Raw genomic sequence first — 21515 nt, forward strand, 5'->3', positions numbered from 1 at the left:
TACGAATTCCTTGTGAACAAGAGAGTTTTCTATATGGAATCATTTCACATAATTAAGCAGTGTAACAGCTCACTAGTTTGGTTAAACTCGACTCTAAATTGTTAACACAGTAAAATCCTATATATTTGTTGCTCTCATTAGTACATGGCAGGACAGATAGCTATAGAGATTACTTTGTAGGCTTTAGTACGATGTGATCTCTATTATTGGAGCCACAGCACAGTAATAGCTGCATTTAAATTAGATGTAATTTTTCCTATGTAAATGCATCTATGCTTCAAGAGCCACATATACTGTAAGTAAAAAAAAAAAGGGAAATTAACATAGGCTAGATGGAATGTTCGGAATATTTGGAATGTTTAAAACACTCCAGTGGCAGCTGACAGCTAACTACATTTCCCTCGAAATGTCATGCACTACAAATTTGAACTGTGTGCAACTGATGATTTTACCTGAATATATAATAGTACACAGTTGTGATATAATGTAATACAAACATCATGAGTATTAAATATTTGTAATGTAAGCTTGGTTTCATACATTATACAAAGCCACTAAACTTTTTTTTTACTTTTAAGGTTAAAGAAAGTGTCACAATACTCCAACATCGGTCATCCCTGATATCTGATCTCTCACGATCGAGAAACGCAGACCCATTGTTTTCCTTCTAATTAGTTACTACGAATACATCACCACAACAACACTGACAAACAACAACTTAAATACAGTTGCAAAGAATTTTACAAACACAGGCTGAGGCAACATTGTAAGAGCAAGGCTCAGAAAACCAAATGCGGTTTTAAGCCCATGCTAAAACTCACACTGACAAATAAAAAGAAATTCTCCACTCCCTACTTTCTTCTGCAAGATATAATTTTGCTTCATCTCAAGTCTTTATTTTGACTGACACTAGTTAGACGACACAGCATCTGTACACTTACATTCTTGAATTAATTATTAAGTTTTAAATACACAACGATGAAGATTGTCTGTTATTGCTGATCTGGGACGAGATTCCCGTAATTAACCAACGGACACAGGACATCTTCATTCAAAAACAAATATTGCACTGTTGTCACTGTCTGCTCACTTAAAGTGGACGCACAACCGAGTTATGCGTAGAAACAAATATGTAAACACCTAATCACTATGTTCATTATTATACAGTAATGACAATGAAGATTACATAGATGGTTTTATATATATATATATATATATATATATATATATATATATATATATATATATATATATTATATAGAGCCCTATTGGTCCAATTTTAATAGTGTGTGCTCAATGTCGTCCTTGTGTTTTACAGTAGGTGCTAAGCTAAGCTATTTTTATTTGATATAGTGCCTAGCTCTATACTTTCACTCATCATGACTACATTAGCATGCCTGTATTCATGTTAACACACTTAGAGAGTGGTACAATGAGTTTATGAGCAAGGGATGTACTGTATTTCTAATGGAAGAGCTTTACGTACATATGGTAGCATGTATAAGTCAACAAAATGAAAAAAACAGAGTTATTGCCTTAAGTATCAATGTATTTCATCTAAAAAGTCAAACAAAATGGTATACAGTGCATTCACATAATTTTCATGCTTAAAAAAGATGTTTTTTTTTCCCTTTGCTTATTTCCATGTTCCAGGACTTCCAGTCATTTACAATGGTTTCAAATAATTAAATGTTATGATAAATGGTATTATGGTGCTTTACATACAATTATACACTTCTACCACATGAATTTAATAATAATATCTTTAACAGAACAGCAAACTTTAATCAAAAATACAATATGGTTTGGAGGACTTTCTCCAAGGAAAAATTATGGCTTTTACTCTTAGTAATTGTGTATATATTGATATATTCTTGTATTCATATATAGTCTTTTTATAAGCTATTTACAAATGAAAAATGTGGTGGCTTGGGTAATTAGTGTTGTTCCAGACCCTGGACTCTGCCATTAAATGTATCTTTAATTTGAAAAGGTGTATATATTTATATATATATATATATATATATATATATATATATACAATTTTAGTGCACAATTTTAGGCATGATTTCTGGATCCAACACTCCAAATTAAAGACTACAGTCATGGCATGTTCACAGAGTCCATTGACTTTGGATCTAATGAGTGAAGAGAGGGTGGTGTTGTGAAGGTTATGGCATTTATGGCAGGTTTAATAACAACACATGGATGATTGTGTTACTTCTTATTGAACATGTCTACAAGAGGACCTGGGAGGAACTTCATGACTGTGTCCACAATACTTTCTTCTTCATCCTCGTCATCACCACAGCCGGTGGGCACAGCTTTCTTCGGGCGAGTCAGACTGCCTTCAGATGCCTGCTCCATGGCAGCCTGAGCCTCAGCCTCCTTCTCCTCCTTTTTCTTTATTCCATACTAAACATGAAACACACAACAATAACAATACTTAGAACTGTCTAAATTCATTCATGCAGTCTGACATATAACATAAAAATTCACCAGTTCTCATTTACATTTATGGCATTTGGAGGACAACCTTATCCAAAACAACTTTCATTGATCTCAGTATATATCTGAGCAGTTAACAGGCCTTGCTCACAGGTCAAACAGTGGTAGCTCGGTGGTGGTACTAATGTAGTAGTTTTATGTCGAACCACTGAGCTACCACTGTCCCTCAGGGGTCAACTAGGATATTATTTAGGAAACAGATTTATTTCATGAGCATAATTGAACAATTAAATTATTAGGCTTATTATCTATATTCAAACAGTAATTTATTGAAGTAATTGTGTTTTTCTCCCCAGGCTTTTCACCAACTCAATTAATAAGGTCCAAGTCGACAATATTTATATAAAATTATTGTTTTTAGATTGTTTGATTTTTGGATTAACCCCCTTTAATTTAAGCCACTCATTAAACATAATATCAATAAGAGCAAAATAATACATTGAGTAGCTTTGATGATGCTGAGATGTTAATGCTTTCCTTCACATAGAGTACCTTACAGAACGGTACAAACAGAACTTGTTTCTGGATCCTTGCTTTGAGAACTACTGGCTTAAACAACTGACATATATAATTTGGAAGTGTTACGTGTATGTCCATAGGTGATAATGCATAACTTAGTGTCTATAACTATAAGACCATGATTGTAAGGCTGTGACTCCAAGCCCATAACCAAAGCCTGTGACAATATGTCCATGACTATAAGCTCATAATATTGGCAGACTGCCACTTGGCAAAGCAGCTCAATTCCTCCAGTGTTCTGACAATTAGCTTAGCGGTTCACAGAAATTAATTTATACTACATGCATTTGTTCATTTAAAATAAATATTCTGATTAAATGCTGTGCCAAATACTGGCAGGGAAGGTCCTTTATTGTACATGTGTTTTAGATGGCAAATGTTCCACTTGGTCTCCATGAATCAGTGGCTTAAAATGAGAAAATGGCTTGCCTTGGGTGTTAATGTTGATTTCTTTTAGGCATTTTTTGGATATAGATTTTTTAAAAAGAGTAACATGAGAGCTGAGATCATGCATTTAAATAATTTTGTTACTTGGCTTATTTTGGAACATTAAAAAAAAAAAAAAAAAATATATATATATATATATATATATATATATATATATATCAGGTCATATATTTTGCATGTCTAGATTGTGTAGTATTTCAAGTTTTAAATGTTTTTTTTTTCTTAAACTGATATATCAGCATTGGGTGTCTTTCCTAATTGGTGTCTGATTTCCTTAATGGTGTCTGATGACCCTCTTTTGACTCATTAAATATTGATAAAAGATGCACACATTTCCTATCAGTGACTCTTCTGCTAGGAATTACTAACAATTCTATGTTCACTGGTCTAATAATCGCCTTACCATGAATATTGTAGGGGATGAGCCTTGACTTTTAAGCTCTCGAGGGTTACATTAAAGCAGATACCTGCCAAACCATAAAGTTCAGCAAACGTGGAGCTTCCTCAATATTTCAGTCACGTCTTCAGAAAATGTCAGAATACAGTCAGACTCCTTGTGACAAATTAGACCCATGGGGTGAGTCAACGAAATGCCTTTCTTTATTCTCTAAATGCACACTACGGGGCTTAACATATAAATGTATCTGTTCTAATCAAACTCTGTTAGCTCACAGTAGGAAATGATTCACCATTTTATGCTTCCATGCACGTTGTCTATTAGCTCAAAAAACCAACATAACCTAACAAAATCCTCACCACTTAACAAATGCTGTTACAGTAAGTTATTCTACCAGATCAAACTAATAGCATTAAAGCAACAATCATTTCAAAGCCTTTTATTGATTATGCACTGCTTCCAACCTGCAATAAAAGTCACCACTTTGAAAAGTGTGTTAATGGGACTTAGACATGTGTTAAGAGTGCACATTTATTTAAAGTAGGGAGACGACCTGTTGGCACACATTGGAAATCCTATTTAGCATTGTAAAAAAAGAAATTGTCTCTTAGTGTTTTACTGTTCTTGCTCTTTTATCTGTTTTACGTTTTTTCTCCTAAAATTTGCAAGTATTTTTGAGTGACATAAATCTGATACAAGTTACCAAACTACAGTACACTATATGGCCAAATACAATGCCTTGCAAAAGTATTAATTCAGTACTCTTTTATAATTTGAGCCAGATGAGTTCTGCATTGTCATCTTGGAATCTGCCCGTGCCTTTAGGGACGAAAAAAATCCATTGGTGAAAAACCTGGTCAATTAGTAAGATCATAACCCTGCACAACATGCATGTTTGGTAGGCACTAGGCATAATGGAACAGGGTACTCTGGAGCAGGTAAATCTGGACTCATCAGACCACATGACATTTTTTTCAATGCTTCACAGTCCATCTCCTTAGATTTTTTTTCTTGATGCAGGACAATAATTTGACACTTCTAAAACAGAGTAATACCTCGACCAAAGAATATGTCTTCTGAGATGGTTGTTTAAGAAATGAGATGCTACTCACTGCATCAGTTAACTGGTTGCAGATGAAACATATTAATTATTGGAGTAATTAAATCCAGGTGTGTGTTTTTTGGCTAGAGAGTGAAAAGACAGACAGACAGACAGATAGATAGATAGATAGATAGATAGATAGAGACTTTATGATAATTGACACTCAAGTGCATCTGCATTAGAGCAGTGTTATTTAAATTTGTTACACAATTTAATTAGTCTTTTGTTGATCAGTTGTGTTAATCAGTCATTTTGCAATTCAGAATTAATGCACAATTTAAAAAAGAAGGTAAAGTCTCTAAAATTGATTAAATTGTTAAAATATGGAAAATGCAACCTAGTTTCTTCTTCTACCCTAAAGTTTATTGGAGTTTGATGCAATACCACACCTACTGAACTGGAGAGTGGCACAGAAGATTTAGTGGAATAAAAGATAATTACTTTGTATAAGACATGACATTTAAAAATTTAATACCAAAATATGCACAGTATTTAATATATTTTTTAAATCCTTAAAGCCTGTAAGAAATATAGCAGCCTGAGGCAAATCAGACAAAAAAAAAAAAATCAATTTAATGCAAATCATTATGCCAAAAAATCAAATCGGATCAAATCGTCAGTCTGCCTACAATGCCATTAAATTTACAATTTTGTGAGAGCCTGTGTCAAAGTTTTGTAAGAGAGGTCAAGGACAATCCTTCTCTTTGCCCAGCAAGTCAAACCTGTAACTATTCACCCTTCTCTAAATCAACACAAGCATCCCCTGCTCCTTTTTTCCTGATACACAGACTAAAACTCAGCAAATATTTGTATGCTTACCTCAGCGCATGTCTCTCTTTAGCAACACAAACATATTTATAGGTCTGAGTAACACTGTGCTGAAAACCATGAGGCCATGATAGATCATATATAAAATGAACTGAACTTTATTACAGTATGTAAATAATTATTAATAATAATTAAACTATAATAATTAAACTATCTCAGCTACTGCCTAAAATGATCCCAAAAAATATTAAATCAAATTATTGAAATTATTGTCACCTTTCATCTGCAACAAACTGTACACTTGTAATGACTTCCTTTTGGCTCTTACCTTATCCCTGATGCCCTGTCGGATTGATTCCCTCTCTGCTTCCATTTTTGCATATTTAGCCTTCCTCTCTTCCTCTTGCTGTCGCAGAGCCTCTTGTCTTTCCTCCTCCTTTTTTTCAGCATCAGGGTCCTTCTCTTCCTTGTCCCCGAGCATTTTGCCCATGTCTTTGGTCGCCCCTAACAAAGGAGGAAAAAAGACTTCAGATGACAATATATTACAATGCAATGCATCACCTTGTGAATTTGTTTTAATATGAAAAAAGAAGAAGAAGAAAAAAAGAAGTACCAAGCTAATACAAGCTTATAGTGTATTTTATATCTTCCCCACTGTGGAAGCTTCTGTCTATTTCAATGCAACGGTGGGACAGAAGGGACAATGGGTCAGAACAGTACAATGTTCAACACAGTGAGAGACTGCATGATGTAGACCATGCAGATAATAAGTTTTGATTATCTCAACCATCTATTCATCACAGACACAGCCAGTGCTTGTTAACGTCTCTGGATGTGCACATTAGCAGCAGCTGTATGTGTTTCAGTGTAGGGCTCTACTGATGCTTGGACTGCATTAGCAGAACATCTAGTCTTTATAGGCTGTGACCAAATCGCCTGCCATTTTCAGTTCTTAACTCAATGCTGTACAGTATATTGTACATGACAGAACATATTTTTTGTATAAACAGAAGATGCAGTTTAATTTTTCACAGCTCACAATCAATGTATTTGATGTTAACATGCATAATGCAGCAAGCAGCATCAAACCAATTATTAACATAATTTTATCAACTGGTACTAATTAGCAACTTATTAAAAATAATTCAAAACAAGATCTTAACACCCTTTGACAATTTTACATCCAATAAGGATAATGGAAGCTGATGACTGTGGCAAGAACTAGGAGGAAGAACATGCCTTTTATATTGGGCAGCATCTTCATTATGCATCAGTATAGAGATGGCTAAGGTTTCCCTCTGAGATCATTCTCAGGTACACCACAGCAGTGTATGGAAGAATGCCAGATGGCTCTCAGAATAACAGAACAATTTTGTTAAAATCCTTTCTGGGGATATTAGCCTATTTTAATACATTTGTTTATTTTCCAATCCTCATAAACTAGATAACTCACTCCCCTTTGGAGGGAGTGATAAGAACATGCCCATCCATGCTTGGTATTAACTGAAACTGTAAATAGAAATAACTGTGAGTTAGAATGTTTGAATGTTTGAAGCAATTTAATTCAAATTGTATAGTTGTTTATTGTCACAGCATAGGATTTAGACACCTAATGAGCAAGCCAGAGAGAAAACTAGCAAAGGAAAACGAAACAAGGAAGAAGAGTTGAAATGGAATCTGTCATCTATAAGTTGAATTATAAATCATTACAGTATACAGTTACAGCAAACATGTCAGAGCAGACTTCTTCAAGTGCTTCAACAGAGTTAGGACATATATGCTGCATTTCAATGAGGTATGTGTTTATGATATCATGGCCACTGCCATTTCCTACAGTATAGCTGTATTGAAAAAAAAAAAAACTCTTCAGATGCTATGCGTTTTATAAATTATTGTAAATCACAATACTGTGCTATTAACCAAAGCATTTTCTACATTTGATTAATAATGTCTTTCATTATTGTAATTTATAAAACGTATAGCATCTGAAGAGTTTTATGTTGTTGTTTTTTTCAATACAGCTATACTGTAGAAAATGCTTTGGTTAATAGCACAGTTTTGGGATGACTAACTGGATAAAAGACATCACTATGATAATGATTTTCACTAGTTCCTAAAGGCGTCAACTCTGACTGGTTAGAATGTATCAATTAATTTTCTGTAAAACCATGCCTCTAATAGGAGCGCCAAGAAATGTGCTCTTTATTGTTTCCATAATAATGGCAAACCGAGATTTTATATGTGGACACTCCACATAAACAGAAGCATATTTTTGGAAAGGGTGCTCAGTGTCAGCAGATGTCAGTGATGTCCATTTTATGGACAGGAGAAACTCTTTTGGGCAGAGGACTTGGTGGTTTCTTGGTAAAAGGACAAGCTGTGTGTGTTTTTTTTTATTTCAGAATAAAAAATAATTGATATAGGGAAATATTTTGTTTCATTGATGTTCCTCAAGAATGAACATAACTATAAAACAAGGCTAAGGCTAAGTGTAATTGGTTCCTTCTTTCACATCATTGTCATGGCAATGTTGACAGCCAGTAAGCGTATGGTGTTTTATGCCACAGAGTTTAAGGGGTTTAAAACAGACACCCGTTCAAAATTAACGAGTTAGCTAACGATTAACTTCATGATCTGTGAACTTCTGTCAGTGTACAATACATCCAATGTGTGGTGAGGATGTCACGAGTCAAATGTGCAAAGAACAGGTCAGTGTATTTTTGTTATTTTAACTACGTCTCAGCGAGATGCAAAACTTTTTTAGAATGCTCCAAGCCCATAGCACAGGAATCAACCAATCAGCTTCACTCTTTATGTGCTCCCAGATCAGGTGGTAAAATTCTCTGTTTTCTTCATGCTTGAAGGATGGAGTGCGCTTGTCCACACTTAATGGCTGACATTTTCCACGTGTTCTTGGAGTAGTATGTAATTTTTACTTCAAAATCATTTTAATATTACAGTGTCTTGTGTTGTGCTTTAAGGTCAGTTTGTTTAATCAGTTCAGGCATTATTTGGGCATGAAAATAAATAAACTTTGCTTATTTAGTTTGTTTATGCATAAAAATCCATTAATTAAAAAACACAATAAATATATTTGTACGTTAAAAGTTAGAGCTTTAGGTTCGCAAGCAACAATTTGCAGGCAAATTAGGTATAAATAAGGTTTCTTATGCACATAAATGTATGCCGCTTTAGAGTTGCTTTAGTTTAAACATTCAATTGCAGCCAAACAGCAGCTTTTTTTCCACTTGGTTTCAATGTATTTTTTCTCAGACTGCCTTAAATGTGAGTGTATATTGCTTGTAAATTATAAACGAGTTATAACCACTCTTACTGGACATTTAACCTTGAATAGAAATCAGATTCTGACCTTTAAATATTAAATTTGAGAAGGCCCATTATAGAGCAAATGTAATAAATGTCATTCTTTAATTGATAAGATACTCATGGTTTTGGGAAACTGACGTAGTCTAACTGAAAAAAAAAAAAAAAAACACTTTAAGAAATACAGTTACAAGAAAGTATGTTTATGAGGACTGATATATTGTTTTATACTAGCCAGACTAGTGTGCTGGACAAATATTGAAAATCATTGGGCAATTGGTGAATATGAGGACATGTATGAAAGAAATAGTGAAGTCTATAAAAGAAAATTAAGTCTGTTTTTGGAGCAGTTTGACACAAATACTAGCATCCTCAAATCCTGAGTGACATTATATTAGGTTGTTTTTTTACGTTATTGGATTGTTGTAATGAGTACTGTGCTGAATGCCAATAGCAACCTTAGGGACTGAATTGCCAATATTCTATGGTGCATATTGCCTGGGGACAGAATTTTGCCTGAGGACAGTCATCAGATGAAGTGTTGCTTGGATAATCTTGCATCATAGAGTTTGAGTATATATGATAAGGCAAAAACTGTTACCACTTTCTATTTTGCTCTTGTCTAAGCTTCATCAAGCAACTGGTTAATGAGGAAAATCCCTTCATACACATAAATGTGTGTGTGTGTGTGTGTGTGTGTGTGTGCGATTTGCAATACATCTCTGTGCTTACTTGCATTACTGACGATTACATTCGCACTGGAGTTTTCTCCTGTCTGAGCTCCTACGTGTTTCATTATCTGTTTTTAATTAAGGCTGTTTTCTCCTGCATCGCTATCTCTCCACCGTGCAGTGCTGCTAATCTGAGCTCTTAAGGCTAATTAGCTCAAGTGATCGTGACAGAGTTGCCATGCCGCCAAATGAGACAGCTGTGTCCCAGAAGTCTTTGCGACACTGCAGCGGAGATCTGTGCTGCCAACTGTGCAGGAACTCAGCAAGTGGTTCAGCCAGGCACAGTGAGATCACCCTGTGATCTGTTTAGAGCAAGCCGCTAGCTGGCTTAAACCTAAAAAAGCTGGGATTGCTTTGGTAACTGTACAGCATTTAACACAGATGGGTAACTGACAGATGCTTTAAATGTGTTGAGAGAAATTGATTTGTGTGTGAGGTCTTACTGAAAGACATTTTGATGATTTTTAAGATATGAAGAAGCTAAAAATCCCTTTGGAGAACTTTAATGTATGCTGAACAAGTGACAGGCACGGATTATTACATCATGAAAAAAAAAAACACGATTTAATATACAAATGCAGGCAGTGCAGCAGAGATTTGCCAATTTTGCATATTCACAGATATGAGGTACGTGATGAAATTCTATCAGGTAGATGCTGTACAAATTATGGTTAATTAGCATCAGGACATACCATATACCTGGACTTGATAATATGCAGAAGATTTTAATGCAATTAAACATTTTATCACATCATAACTGCCTCTGGCATCTGGCACTGTACTATAAAACTCCTGAAACTGAAAAAAACTGCAGACGCTGTATGTTTTATAGGATTACAGAGATATTACTATGGCTTATGTTGCATGGCTGTGACTGTATTAATGTGATCAACAGCTGGAAAAGAGACACCACTGCACTACTATAGATGATTTGTTTGTGTATAGGGACAGTACAACTGCGAGAACAGAAATACTGTTTTGCACTAGATGACGGCTGGGTAATTTCGTACTGGTTATACAGTGGTAGATCAATGAGATAAGGCTCTAAGTTACTGATCAGAGGGTCAGCAGTTTAGGCCAGTCTGCTCAAGCGATGTTGTATCTCAGCCGACCCTGCAGTCTGTGATATGCGAGGAAAAGAATGTAATGTGTGAGTGATAAATAAAAGCTTTTTCCTAACACTTATTTTATGTGAAAATACAATGTAGAGAAATTCATTATTAATTTCAGGCATCTTAAGTAATGTCCTTATCCTGGTCAGGGTGGAAGTGGGTGTGAAGCATGCATCACAGAAGCAAAACAGGAGAATTTATCCCAGTCCATCTTAGGGAACACAATTTTATTATTAAATATTGTTCAAACAACTCATAGCCAGAGAACAACCCAGAGAAGCCTCTTTCATGCCTAAATTTCTCAGCAATTTGTTTCCTTTACCTGCTTTAAATGGTGTTAAGAGAAACCGGACTTGTATTTTCATCTAATTAATTGTTCATTACTACATGCCCCACTGTAACTGAATGTATTCTATACCAACTTAGCTGAAGCTTCAATTCTTGGAAGGTTTTCTTTATTCTGAATCTTAGTAACACTTATTGATCTGTGTGTGCATACTGTCAAACTTTAGGGGGGTTCTTTACAGGATGATGCAGGTCCATCTATCAAGACTCTAATAGCTAGATGAGAGAAAAAGATGCTCCATTTTGAAAGAGGCCTGACTGTAACTTAAAATGGCCTGCATTATGTAAAAAGCTTCAATGCATGTGACAGTGTGCGAAAGGATGAAAGTGAGAAAGTGATAGAACTGGTATGCTCAACGGCTTGCATGTTCTTGAGACTGTGTGTGTGTGTGTGTGTGTGTGTGCCCTCCCAGTGTGCGAGTGTGGGTGGAGAAGAACAAACTGTGCCACTCTGTGTGAGCGTGTGTAAGCGCAATAAAAAAAAGTATACATTGATGAACACTTCTTTGCTTGCAATTGTGTCTATGCATTCCAAGATGATATGTGTCTGCAGGATTGTGGATCTTTAATTGTGTGTGTGTGTGTGTGTGTGTGTGTGTGTGTGTGTGTGTGTGTGTGTGTGTGTGTACGTGCGTGTGTATGATTGAAGGTTGTGGCTGTGCACTGAAGGACACTGAAAGGTGCAGTGGAATCCCTGTGGAGCCGAGACATGCATGTGGAGCTGCGGGATCGCTCAAGGACTCTGTGTTCTGTCTTCCCCATCTGTCATTTAGTGACACCTGCTCATGGAGCAGAGCCTAGCGCCCCACCTTGCCCTCCCACAGAGACATCAACCTCCCTCTTTGAAGAAAATAAACCACACTGTATCCAACAGTCTGCAGCACACCCATAGTTGCACACAATCATAGTTGAGCTTTCCTTTCTACTCTTGATATCGCATCTTGGTTATAAATCTGCTAAAAATTGGATGCAATATGGAAGGTCAAACAGGTCGCAGCTTTTCTTAAGACCTCATCCGTAGGAAATGTATGTCTATCTGTCATCTTTTTACTTGCCATTTTCATTTAAATGTGTCACTAAAGCCATCTTTCTTTCTTTTTTGCCACATATAGCCCATCCCTTACACTGTACTTACTGTATTTCCAGTTCTTCTTGGTCATGTGCGAGCACAATATACTAACCCACAAGATGCTACAGCTATCACATCATACCTGAAGGTCGATAAGCATCCTCAAAGGAGAGCCCTAATCATCCAATTTATGTATAAGGCTAATATATGCTCAATATTGATTAGTTTCGACCAACAGCTGATGGCTGCAACCAATCTTTCCATGTGGCAGATGTCTATAGTGTCAAACAGGCCATAATAAAAAACATATCTTCCAAAATAAAACATGCATATTTACGGATATGCACAGGAATAGTCTAGCAAATTCAGGTTCTAGGACATCCTCAAGTCATTAGTTTATTGGGTTTTATTAAATGGTACAAAGTATACAATTTCCAACACTAACAGAACATTCCAAGAATGTTTTCTTGCTACTCCAGAAAAATGTATAACATACATGTGGACATCCCTGGACATGTATATTGGTACATGTCCTTTTGTTGTGATAATTATAGTCAATTCATATATATATATATAAAATTAACATTAATAAGATGTTCCAGGGTTGAGGGGATCAATTCCCGTCTTGGGTCTGTGTGCAGGTCATGTTTTCCCTGTGCTTGGTGGGGGTAAACCGGTCTTCTTCCACATTCCAAAGACATGTAGGTCAGGCCAATGGGCGTTTCCAAATTGCATTATATGTGAATGATAAGCTGCAGGCCCACTGCAACCCTGTATATGGTGAGTGAGGATGCCCCTTGTTAGATATGTTTTTTTATGTTACTCAGGAAAAACTTTACAAGAACTATGAGGAGGAGAACCTATTACAGCACTGACTCTTGTAGGCCATGGAGTATTTCAGGACAGATGATTAAGTGTTAAACAGCACCCTTAGCCTGTTAGGGATCCGTCAAATGAGGCAAAGTGATAGAGATGACCAGCAGATAGTGCCTTAATGAGTATTTTATGTGACCACAGATACTAGACTACATATATACTGTACTGCTTGTCTTATTGAATGTCTCTAGGGGATACTTGAATAAACTAGCAAAAGCAGCGTCATGGGAGATTTCTTTATTATTATCATCCACAGCCAGAAAACAAACTGCAGGTAATGTAGAACCGATGGCAGTGCCTGGGATTATTACATTTCTTATGGCGTATATCATTTTACAGTTCCAACCTCATGCTACAGTATCTACTGGATAGTGATTGGGCCATTGTTGCCACTACAGAATTTTGTTTAAATCACATTCATCTTATTATCTCTCACTTACTTGCACCCATTCTTCATATCTCTTATACTGTACAGGGTTACAGGAAGTCTGGAGCATATCCCAGGGGACTCAGGGCACGATGCACGATTTTAGTTGACTATATAACAAGTAATATTAAATGGTGAAAAATAGATAAAGCTTTATAAGATGTTTTTTTTTCCAGTTAATTAATATTAATGCAAGATAAACATTCTCTTTCATTCTAAATAAAAGCAACATAAAATGAATACCTCTAATTCATGATTCAAATGTTGATAAAAAGTACAAAGGAAAAATGCAACTATCAAGAGTTGCCAAGTTTTTATACTGTAGTTTATAAATATATATATATATATATATATATACATATATATATATATATATATATATATATATTTTTTTTTTTTAAAGAAGTCTGTGGTTTGTTTTTAATCCTAAACATTCTGCTCTGCACACACACACACACACACACACACACACACATAGATATAATTTATTTTATTTTTTCTGCTTTTGAAACACCCTGAATTTTGAAGAGTGCTGTTCTTTCCTTTTTTTTTTTTTTTATTTGCAAGCACTAAAGCTCAGGAACTAACAGACATTATAGGAAGTAATCAGTCACACCACACTAGGCAAGTCAATTTCACTCGTACCTACTGCGTGATCCATTTTTTAAGCCATGTTGCATGCCTGCTGTTGGTTTCTGGCTCTAGAGATGAGAACGCATGAAAGCCATATGTGCAGAAAGTGAGACAGTCACGCCTAGGACAGAATGATACACTTGGTTGGATACTAAAGATCGTGCAGAGCGTCGGGCAACACCAATAGCCCATCTACAGCAGAAATACCAGTATTTTAAAATTCATAAAGTAATAAAAAAAATAAAAGTAAAGATTAGCATTCACTTCACTGGTTGTGTAGTGTAAGTATTTTAAAGAACTAGTGTAGATGAAAGAGAATGGAATAAGAAATATTGAGTCACCTGGCCATTTTCAGCTGAAATATCCACATATTATGCTGTGTCTCTCTACGTGAAGACACACTTATCATTAGTGTTCAAATTGACATTTTCTTCATAAAAGAGTTAGAGCTCAGTGTAGAAACCTTTACAACCATGTGTATCATTTATCTAAAGTGACCTAAAGTATCGTATTCTCTCCTTCAAAGGATCACAGTGCACATTTGGTCCTACTGTGGCTTATTTTACAGATCAAACATGAAAACTGTACTGTGGTCAGCTAAACCGCATGAAAAAATAATGCAAAATAGGGCGGTTAAGGATTTGAATGGGCAGGTTCTCTCTTGCATGTGCTTAGTGTGTGCACAGAACAAATGGTATGAAAAAAAATTAAAACTTTCTGGACTATTTTGAATAATATAATCTAAATCATTTAATACTTTCTAATGACAATATAATGAGATAAACCTTTTCATTTGCATACAGTGCACATGCTCCCATGCCCTCTATTATGTATTCACCTAGCAATCTTATTTCGCAGGGGTTATTCCAATGAAACTAATCTTTAATGGCTGTCTTAAACAGCTGCCTACAATGTTGATTTTACCCAAGAAATGCTGATTAGCCATTAGGCTCAATTACAAATTACATAGTGCATGTTTAGATTGTCTGGTGCTGTAATTGTCTTTCTCTTTCTCACAATTAAGCCACAACAATGCCTATTATGCGATTTGCCTTTCATTGAGCTGCCTTTATCATTTAATTCATGCTATCCTCGACTTTTTTTTTTTTTTTTTAGATTTTGGCAAATCACCCTAAACCCTTTAATCTTTTATCTTATTATTTAGTTATTTAATATCTACAGTGAGATTATTAGAAATGTAAGATTATGGTTTAATAGTTTTAATGGTTTAAACTCCCTACTTGTCCAGCAGAAAAGTGTTTGCCCTATTATGCGAAGATTGTGAGTTTCAATCCCAGTGATGCTACAGCAATCCGTGTCCGGGAGCCCAAAAGAAGAAAACTGGCCAGCTCTCAACAAGGGAGGGATTCAATCACAGCAACTCAAGCAAATTATATCCATCTGTAAGCTTATGCATGGGGAAGAGTGTAGTTTCCTTTGTGTATTCATTGTCATATGCACAAAAAAAAAAAAACAGGCAGATTCTTTTTAAAAAAAATTTACACAGCTGCAACTACCATGCTAATACCTTAATACTTGTCATCTCCAGCTGGGTTTATCATGTAATTCAGTACAACTGTGCTGTTTACCTGGTTTGCATTCTGGGACTTTGAGTCCAATGTTTCCTGTCTCCACTACTTCAATGCTCAATTTTTGAAATCTCACTTATGCTGAGATCACTGTTTTTTTTTGTATCAGCAATAGTAATGATATCTGAGTGGAACCCTTACCTTTTCACTGGGATATGAAAAAAATACAACACTAATCACCACGGATTACCAAGCATACCAGAAATATTCAGATACAAACACATCTCATGCCTTGCAAGGTAGACCTCACTACGACAGATTCACTTTTGCCAACTTTCCTTGTCTTCGATATTATATATCACTCCTCATTTCTTCATGTTGAATTAAATTTAATTAAATTATGTAGATTACAAAAATGGGAGAAAATGTTTTACTGTGACAAGCTGTAAAGTTGCCAAAGATATTATAACTTAAAAATTGTTGTAACAAAATTAGCAGCAATCTCATTGTTTTTTTTTATTCCCCTTGTAACCTGAGACCTTACTTAGACTCAGTTCTGCAATATCAGTGGCAACAGTGGCTAACCACAGCTCTGTCTGTCTTCTCAGTGCAAAATCACTCGCGTCATCCTCTGTATGACACCCAGGGGTTGGCCATCAATCACACAGTCAATCTGATTCCACAGATAACTAACATCATTATTCAAATGGGACTCACCCACATTCTCCTCACCCTCTATTCGAGTTTGGAGAAATCTGTTTGGCTTCACTTAATCACACAATCTGTGAAAAGCCATTTTGGGGCAATCCCATTCCCAGCGTGAGGCTCCTGAGGGGTCAGAGCTGCACTGCTGGGGATTTCCTGCATATTTTATGGCAATGCTATAAATTTCTTCTCTCTTGTGGTTAAAATCCTGAATATTCTTTTTTTAAATGCATCTGTCACAGCAAGGCAGGTCCATCAGTGTTGGCGGGGGTAATATCGCTCACGGCTTCAGAGGAATTTGATTAGGCGGAGGCAAAGGACAACGTGATGCTCTTAAAGGTTCATTAATATCAATTTGGAGGCTAAGGAGACTTTTTTTTAAATAAATGATCACTTTGTTCTAATTTAATAACAATGTAGGAAATTACTGCTTTTATTTATGAACTTTAAAGATTCTGCTGATTGTGTGTATTTGTGGTTTAAAAAAACAAATGTATTACAACTCAAATTACACTTACATATTTCAGTTAATTAAATTTTCAATCATGCATCAGTGATGAATTATCACACGTATGTTGGTAAAGTATTGGCTTTTTATTTGCAAAGGAGACACTTTTTAAACCTCGCTGCTCCATTGCTGATTCTGTCTAATACTTCTTTGACAATATTCTTTAGCCGGCAGTTTTGGAAAGCAGTCCCAGCCCTCCCTCTTTAATCAGAGTGTTTAGTCACTCACTGAGGTGATCGAATGCAAATAGCACACTTCAGAGCTGACAGACTGAACCACTTCACAAAGTAGAGACTGGAACTCTTCAGAAATAATAGACTGGGACAGAATTTTTAAGACTTAAAGACTGAAACACATTTTTCTTTCAACTGAATGAAAAAATACTACACTGAAATATATTCATTTACAAACATCTAGGAATTTCACAAATGAAAATGTAGACTATAGGTTAATTAATATATTATATTAGAATTATCATATATAAATTTAGATGCAGAAACTTTTCAGTACTGCAGTGAAATTAGTGCCAGCCTTCATTGTGGAAATTACAGCAGCTGGAACTGAGCCTAATTTGGCAGTCATGGTGAGTGGAAGCTTACACAAATCTCTGACCTACAATTATGATACCAGTGGAGGGATGCCATGTGGAAAGTTTTAATTCAAAATATTAAAAACTAAAGGCTTTCAACTTTCATTTAAATTGCTTAGAAATAAAAATAAATATATAAAAAAATAACCAATAATAATTGAAACCTGTGTGAAAATTTTGTTAAAAAACAATTAGATTCTTGTCAAATTCCAAAAATACTCAAAAGCTGAAAAAAACCCTGAAGCCTTTAGTTTGTAATTTAGTATATAAGCAGAGTTTGAGCCCACTGACAGGCATTCCTCCAAAGTAAATCTAATGCACCTAATCTTAATAAAGCCAGTGCTCCTTGGATGTTGCATGTGGCCTTTTAGCATTACACCTTATGGTCAAAAATAGATACTACAACATGTGCTAGTAGGGGGTAAACTGGGGCAGAAGTCATGATACCCCTTGCTAGGGGAGGTACAGCTGACAGCACAAGTATAGGGTTGGCAGATTGGGTAAGCCTAAAACATCTGCGGCTGCTGAAAACTTGTTTTATAGAAAACCATTAGAATTATGTCTAAGAAATATCTGCAACAGGCAAAGTGTAAGACAAATTATGCAAAGATTGGGAGGATGAATGGAGGATTTTCAAGTGAATATTGTCCATACATTTATAATATGGACTGAAACTTGTGTCCCACACAAAGGCTGATAATAAATGATGGTACTTACTGTTCCCTTTCAAAAGCTACACTTGATGCTGCGTGAAAGTGCTATGGGAACACTCTTCGTGCAACCGGTTGTTAAAGCATGTGTCAAACACGCCAAAAATTTTGCCATATATACTGTAACCTCGGTCAGGTTATGTCACTTGATTAGGTGCACCTGGAGGTTATAAATAGGCATGAACCGGAAACATCCTCAGCTCTTTTTGTCTTCAAGGACCGACATTGTGTGTGTGCGTGTGTGCAAGCACTTTTTCAAAGCAAAAAGAAAGCGAAAATAGAAGGTGTCTTATTACTCACCCGAAAGATGGCAGAGTTAGACACGAGTGCTGTCCCTCCGTGTAAAAGAATATCTCGCTGAGGGTAATCTCCACGCTTTCTGTTTTCAGTGTTTGGGGGAAGAGCACGCAGTTTTAGTATCAGTAGTTTTCTAGAGGTGGTAACGCATGGTCGAACGCTTACACCTCGATTCGTCGTAAAAATAAATAAATAAAATAAAATAAAATAAAATAAAATAAAATAAAATCCCCCAAACACTTAAAGTTAGATGACAGGTTTCTGTCGGGTGGCCGGAAGAGGGGCCTCAACGATGGTTGATGCGAAAAGCATAAAATGTTAGGTAAACATTAAAGCACTTTTTGTAAGTCGCTCTGGATAAGAGCGACTGCCAAATGCCTAAATGTAAATGTAAATGAAAAGCGCGGTTTTATATGATGATGCCCCAGATTCAAGAGACGCTTGCGGGCTATCTCTCTTCTGAGAGCTAATACTCCCTGGAAAAGTCCACACTCCCCACCAAGCCGTGTAGACTAACATCTTCGTTGGTGTGAAAAGCTTTTTCAGGCAGCAGGTCAGGCTGGTGCTGCCCTGTACACAATGGCTTCCAGGCATACCAGGCTGACCTCCTGAGAGATCTGAGCACTGGCGGGTCTATCGATGATGTGGCATTTGCGGAGCTATGCCGAACCACAGATTTATTTCTCCGTGCCACCAAGCAGACGGCCCATGCTATCGGCCGTTCTATGGCCGCCATGGTCGTCACGGAGAGACAGCTGTGGCCTAACCTCACGGACATCAAGGACAGGTATCGCGTCTTCCTCCTTAATGCCCTTATCTCGCCTTCCGGCCTTTTTTAGCTAAGCCGTTAACATCACTGCCACTAGGTTTCAGGAGGCAAAGCTCCACGAGCAGGCCTTTTGTAAGGCTCCTTCCCCACCGTGCTCAGGGGTCGGTTCTGATCAGGTCCGGTTCTCGCCAGGCGTGAAGCACAAAAGGAGATTGTGGCGAGCCGAGCAACCCCTCATGAAGATGGGACGGGACTCACTGTGCTTCGCAGTCCGCCGAGCACTGGCAGCAGGGAATCTACTGCCAAGTATGTCTCTTTAGATACAAAGCACTGTTAAGATTACAGACTTTGCTGAAAAAAGGGGGCCAGACAGACAGAGAATCACGCTATTACAGTCAGTATTTCTTAGTTTCCAAGAGAGACAGGGGGTTGCGTTCATATTTACATCTTTGTGGGCTAAATATCAAAATGTTGACAGCCAAAATGATTGTTTTTCAAATCCAACCAGAGAATTGGTTTGTGGCAATCATGGGATTGCGCCTCTGGGAAAAGCTAGCGCAACAAATTCTGCTTTGGGGCACAGGACAAGTTCCTGTCCCTCAGGACGATTTACATTCCAGGGCATATGAATATGAGAGCAGACTTGCTGTCCAGACAAGTTGTGACACACGGGGTTTGGAAACCCCAGCCCGAAGTAGTCAGTCCTTCAGCTCCTCTGGGTCTGAACGCTATAGCCCATACGTGGCCCAGACTGCGTCTTATGCATTTCCTTCCGTAGCTCTGCTCTCGGAATTCCTGACGAAGGTCCGTCAACAAGGCTTGCGCCTCGTATTGATAGCGCCCTGTTGGCCGACCAGTGTGGTGTTCAGATCTTATATCTCTCCTGTAAGGAGGGAGCTTATGTCTTAGGCACAGGGGACGACATTCCATCCTCGGCCCGAGCTCTTCTACCTTAACGTCTGGCCCCTAAAGGGGACCAGTGAAGAGAGGCTGTTCTTCCAGCCAGTGTAATTGAAACTATACTAAGTGCTAGGACTCCCTCCACTAGAAGAACTTATGCTCTCAAATGGAGTGTATTAACCCAATCCACTGCCAAATTGTTTCAGTGCTGGAGTTTCTACAAGAAAATTGACCTTGGGCTTATGCCCTAGTATTCTTTGAATGTACATAGCCGCTATTTCGACTTGTCATGTCCTGACTGATGGGGTTTCCGTGGAAAGCACCCTTTAGTTGCCCGCTTATTCAAGGAACTAAACGGTTGAGGCTGTCCACTAGAGCGACAGTCCCTTCTTGGGATCTAGCTATTGTGCCAGAAGGGTTGGTTGACACCCTTTTTGAACCACTAGAGTCAGCGCCTTTAGGCTTCTGACCCTTAAAATGTTTTTTCTCATGGCCGTTACTTCTCTCAAGAGAATTGGAGATTTGCAGGCATTGTCAGCCTCCCCATCTTGCTTAGACTTTGCCCCTGGGCTGGTCAAAGCTATGCTGCATCCTCACCCCAATAATCTTCTGGAGGTTCCATTCTCGACTATGCACCCAGTTGTTCTCAAAACCTCTGTCCTTCGCCATTTACAGCTCCGGAGCAGGAAAGACTTCACTTACTGTCTTCAGTTTGTGCTCTTCAGATTTACATTTTATTCACCGCACTAGCCAGTGAAGTAATTCAGAGCAGGTTTTTATATGTTATGGAGGCTGCAGCCGAAGGGCGACCGCCATGAGACAAATGCTGTCATATTGGGTGGGAGATGCTATTGCCCTAGCCTACGAGGCGCGTGGCAGACTTCGCCTATAGTAATTAGGGCCCATTCGACCAGGGGGCTTGCCTCATCAATTGCTCAGGCAAAAGGCGTTTCCCTTTGTGTGATGCGGCAGGTTGGTCCTCTCCGCAAACAATTTGTCGGATTTTATAGTTGGATGTCTATGTAATTCCAGCATCCCAGTATGATGTCTAATACCCCTTTGGGGGACTGTGCGCACACTACACAACCCTTGGGGGTCCAGACACTTGCAGTGCGGTGGCGTTGGTATTCTCGTTCCCATATGGGAACGAGTGTAGTTTTTGAAAGGGAACGTCTCAGGTTACTTTGCTGTAACTCTGTTCCCTGAAAAAGCGAGAATGAGATGCTGCGCTCCAATGCCGCACTGTATGC

At 37.4% G+C, this 21515-nt stretch overlaps 1 protein-coding gene across 1 annotated transcript in view; it reads right to left on the reverse strand.

Moving 5' to 3' along the window:
* Window positions 1–607: 607 nt before the first annotated feature.
* Window positions 608–21515, reverse strand: part of LOC128543393 (complexin-1) — a 46852-nt gene continuing 25944 nt past the window's right edge. Inside the window, exons 3-4 of the mRNA XM_053513803.1 lie at window positions 6070–6245; window positions 608–2415 (exon numbers count right to left, since the gene is read on the reverse strand). Coding sequence (XP_053369778.1) covers window positions 2218–2415; window positions 6070–6245 — 374 coding nt within the window. The 3' untranslated portion in view covers window positions 608–2217. The remainder of the gene's footprint in view (window positions 2416–6069; window positions 6246–21515) is intronic.

This window comes from Clarias gariepinus, chromosome 2 (genome assembly GCF_024256425.1).
Source record: "Clarias gariepinus isolate MV-2021 ecotype Netherlands chromosome 2, CGAR_prim_01v2, whole genome shotgun sequence".
Taxonomy (NCBI): domain Eukaryota; kingdom Metazoa; phylum Chordata; class Actinopteri; order Siluriformes; family Clariidae; genus Clarias; species Clarias gariepinus.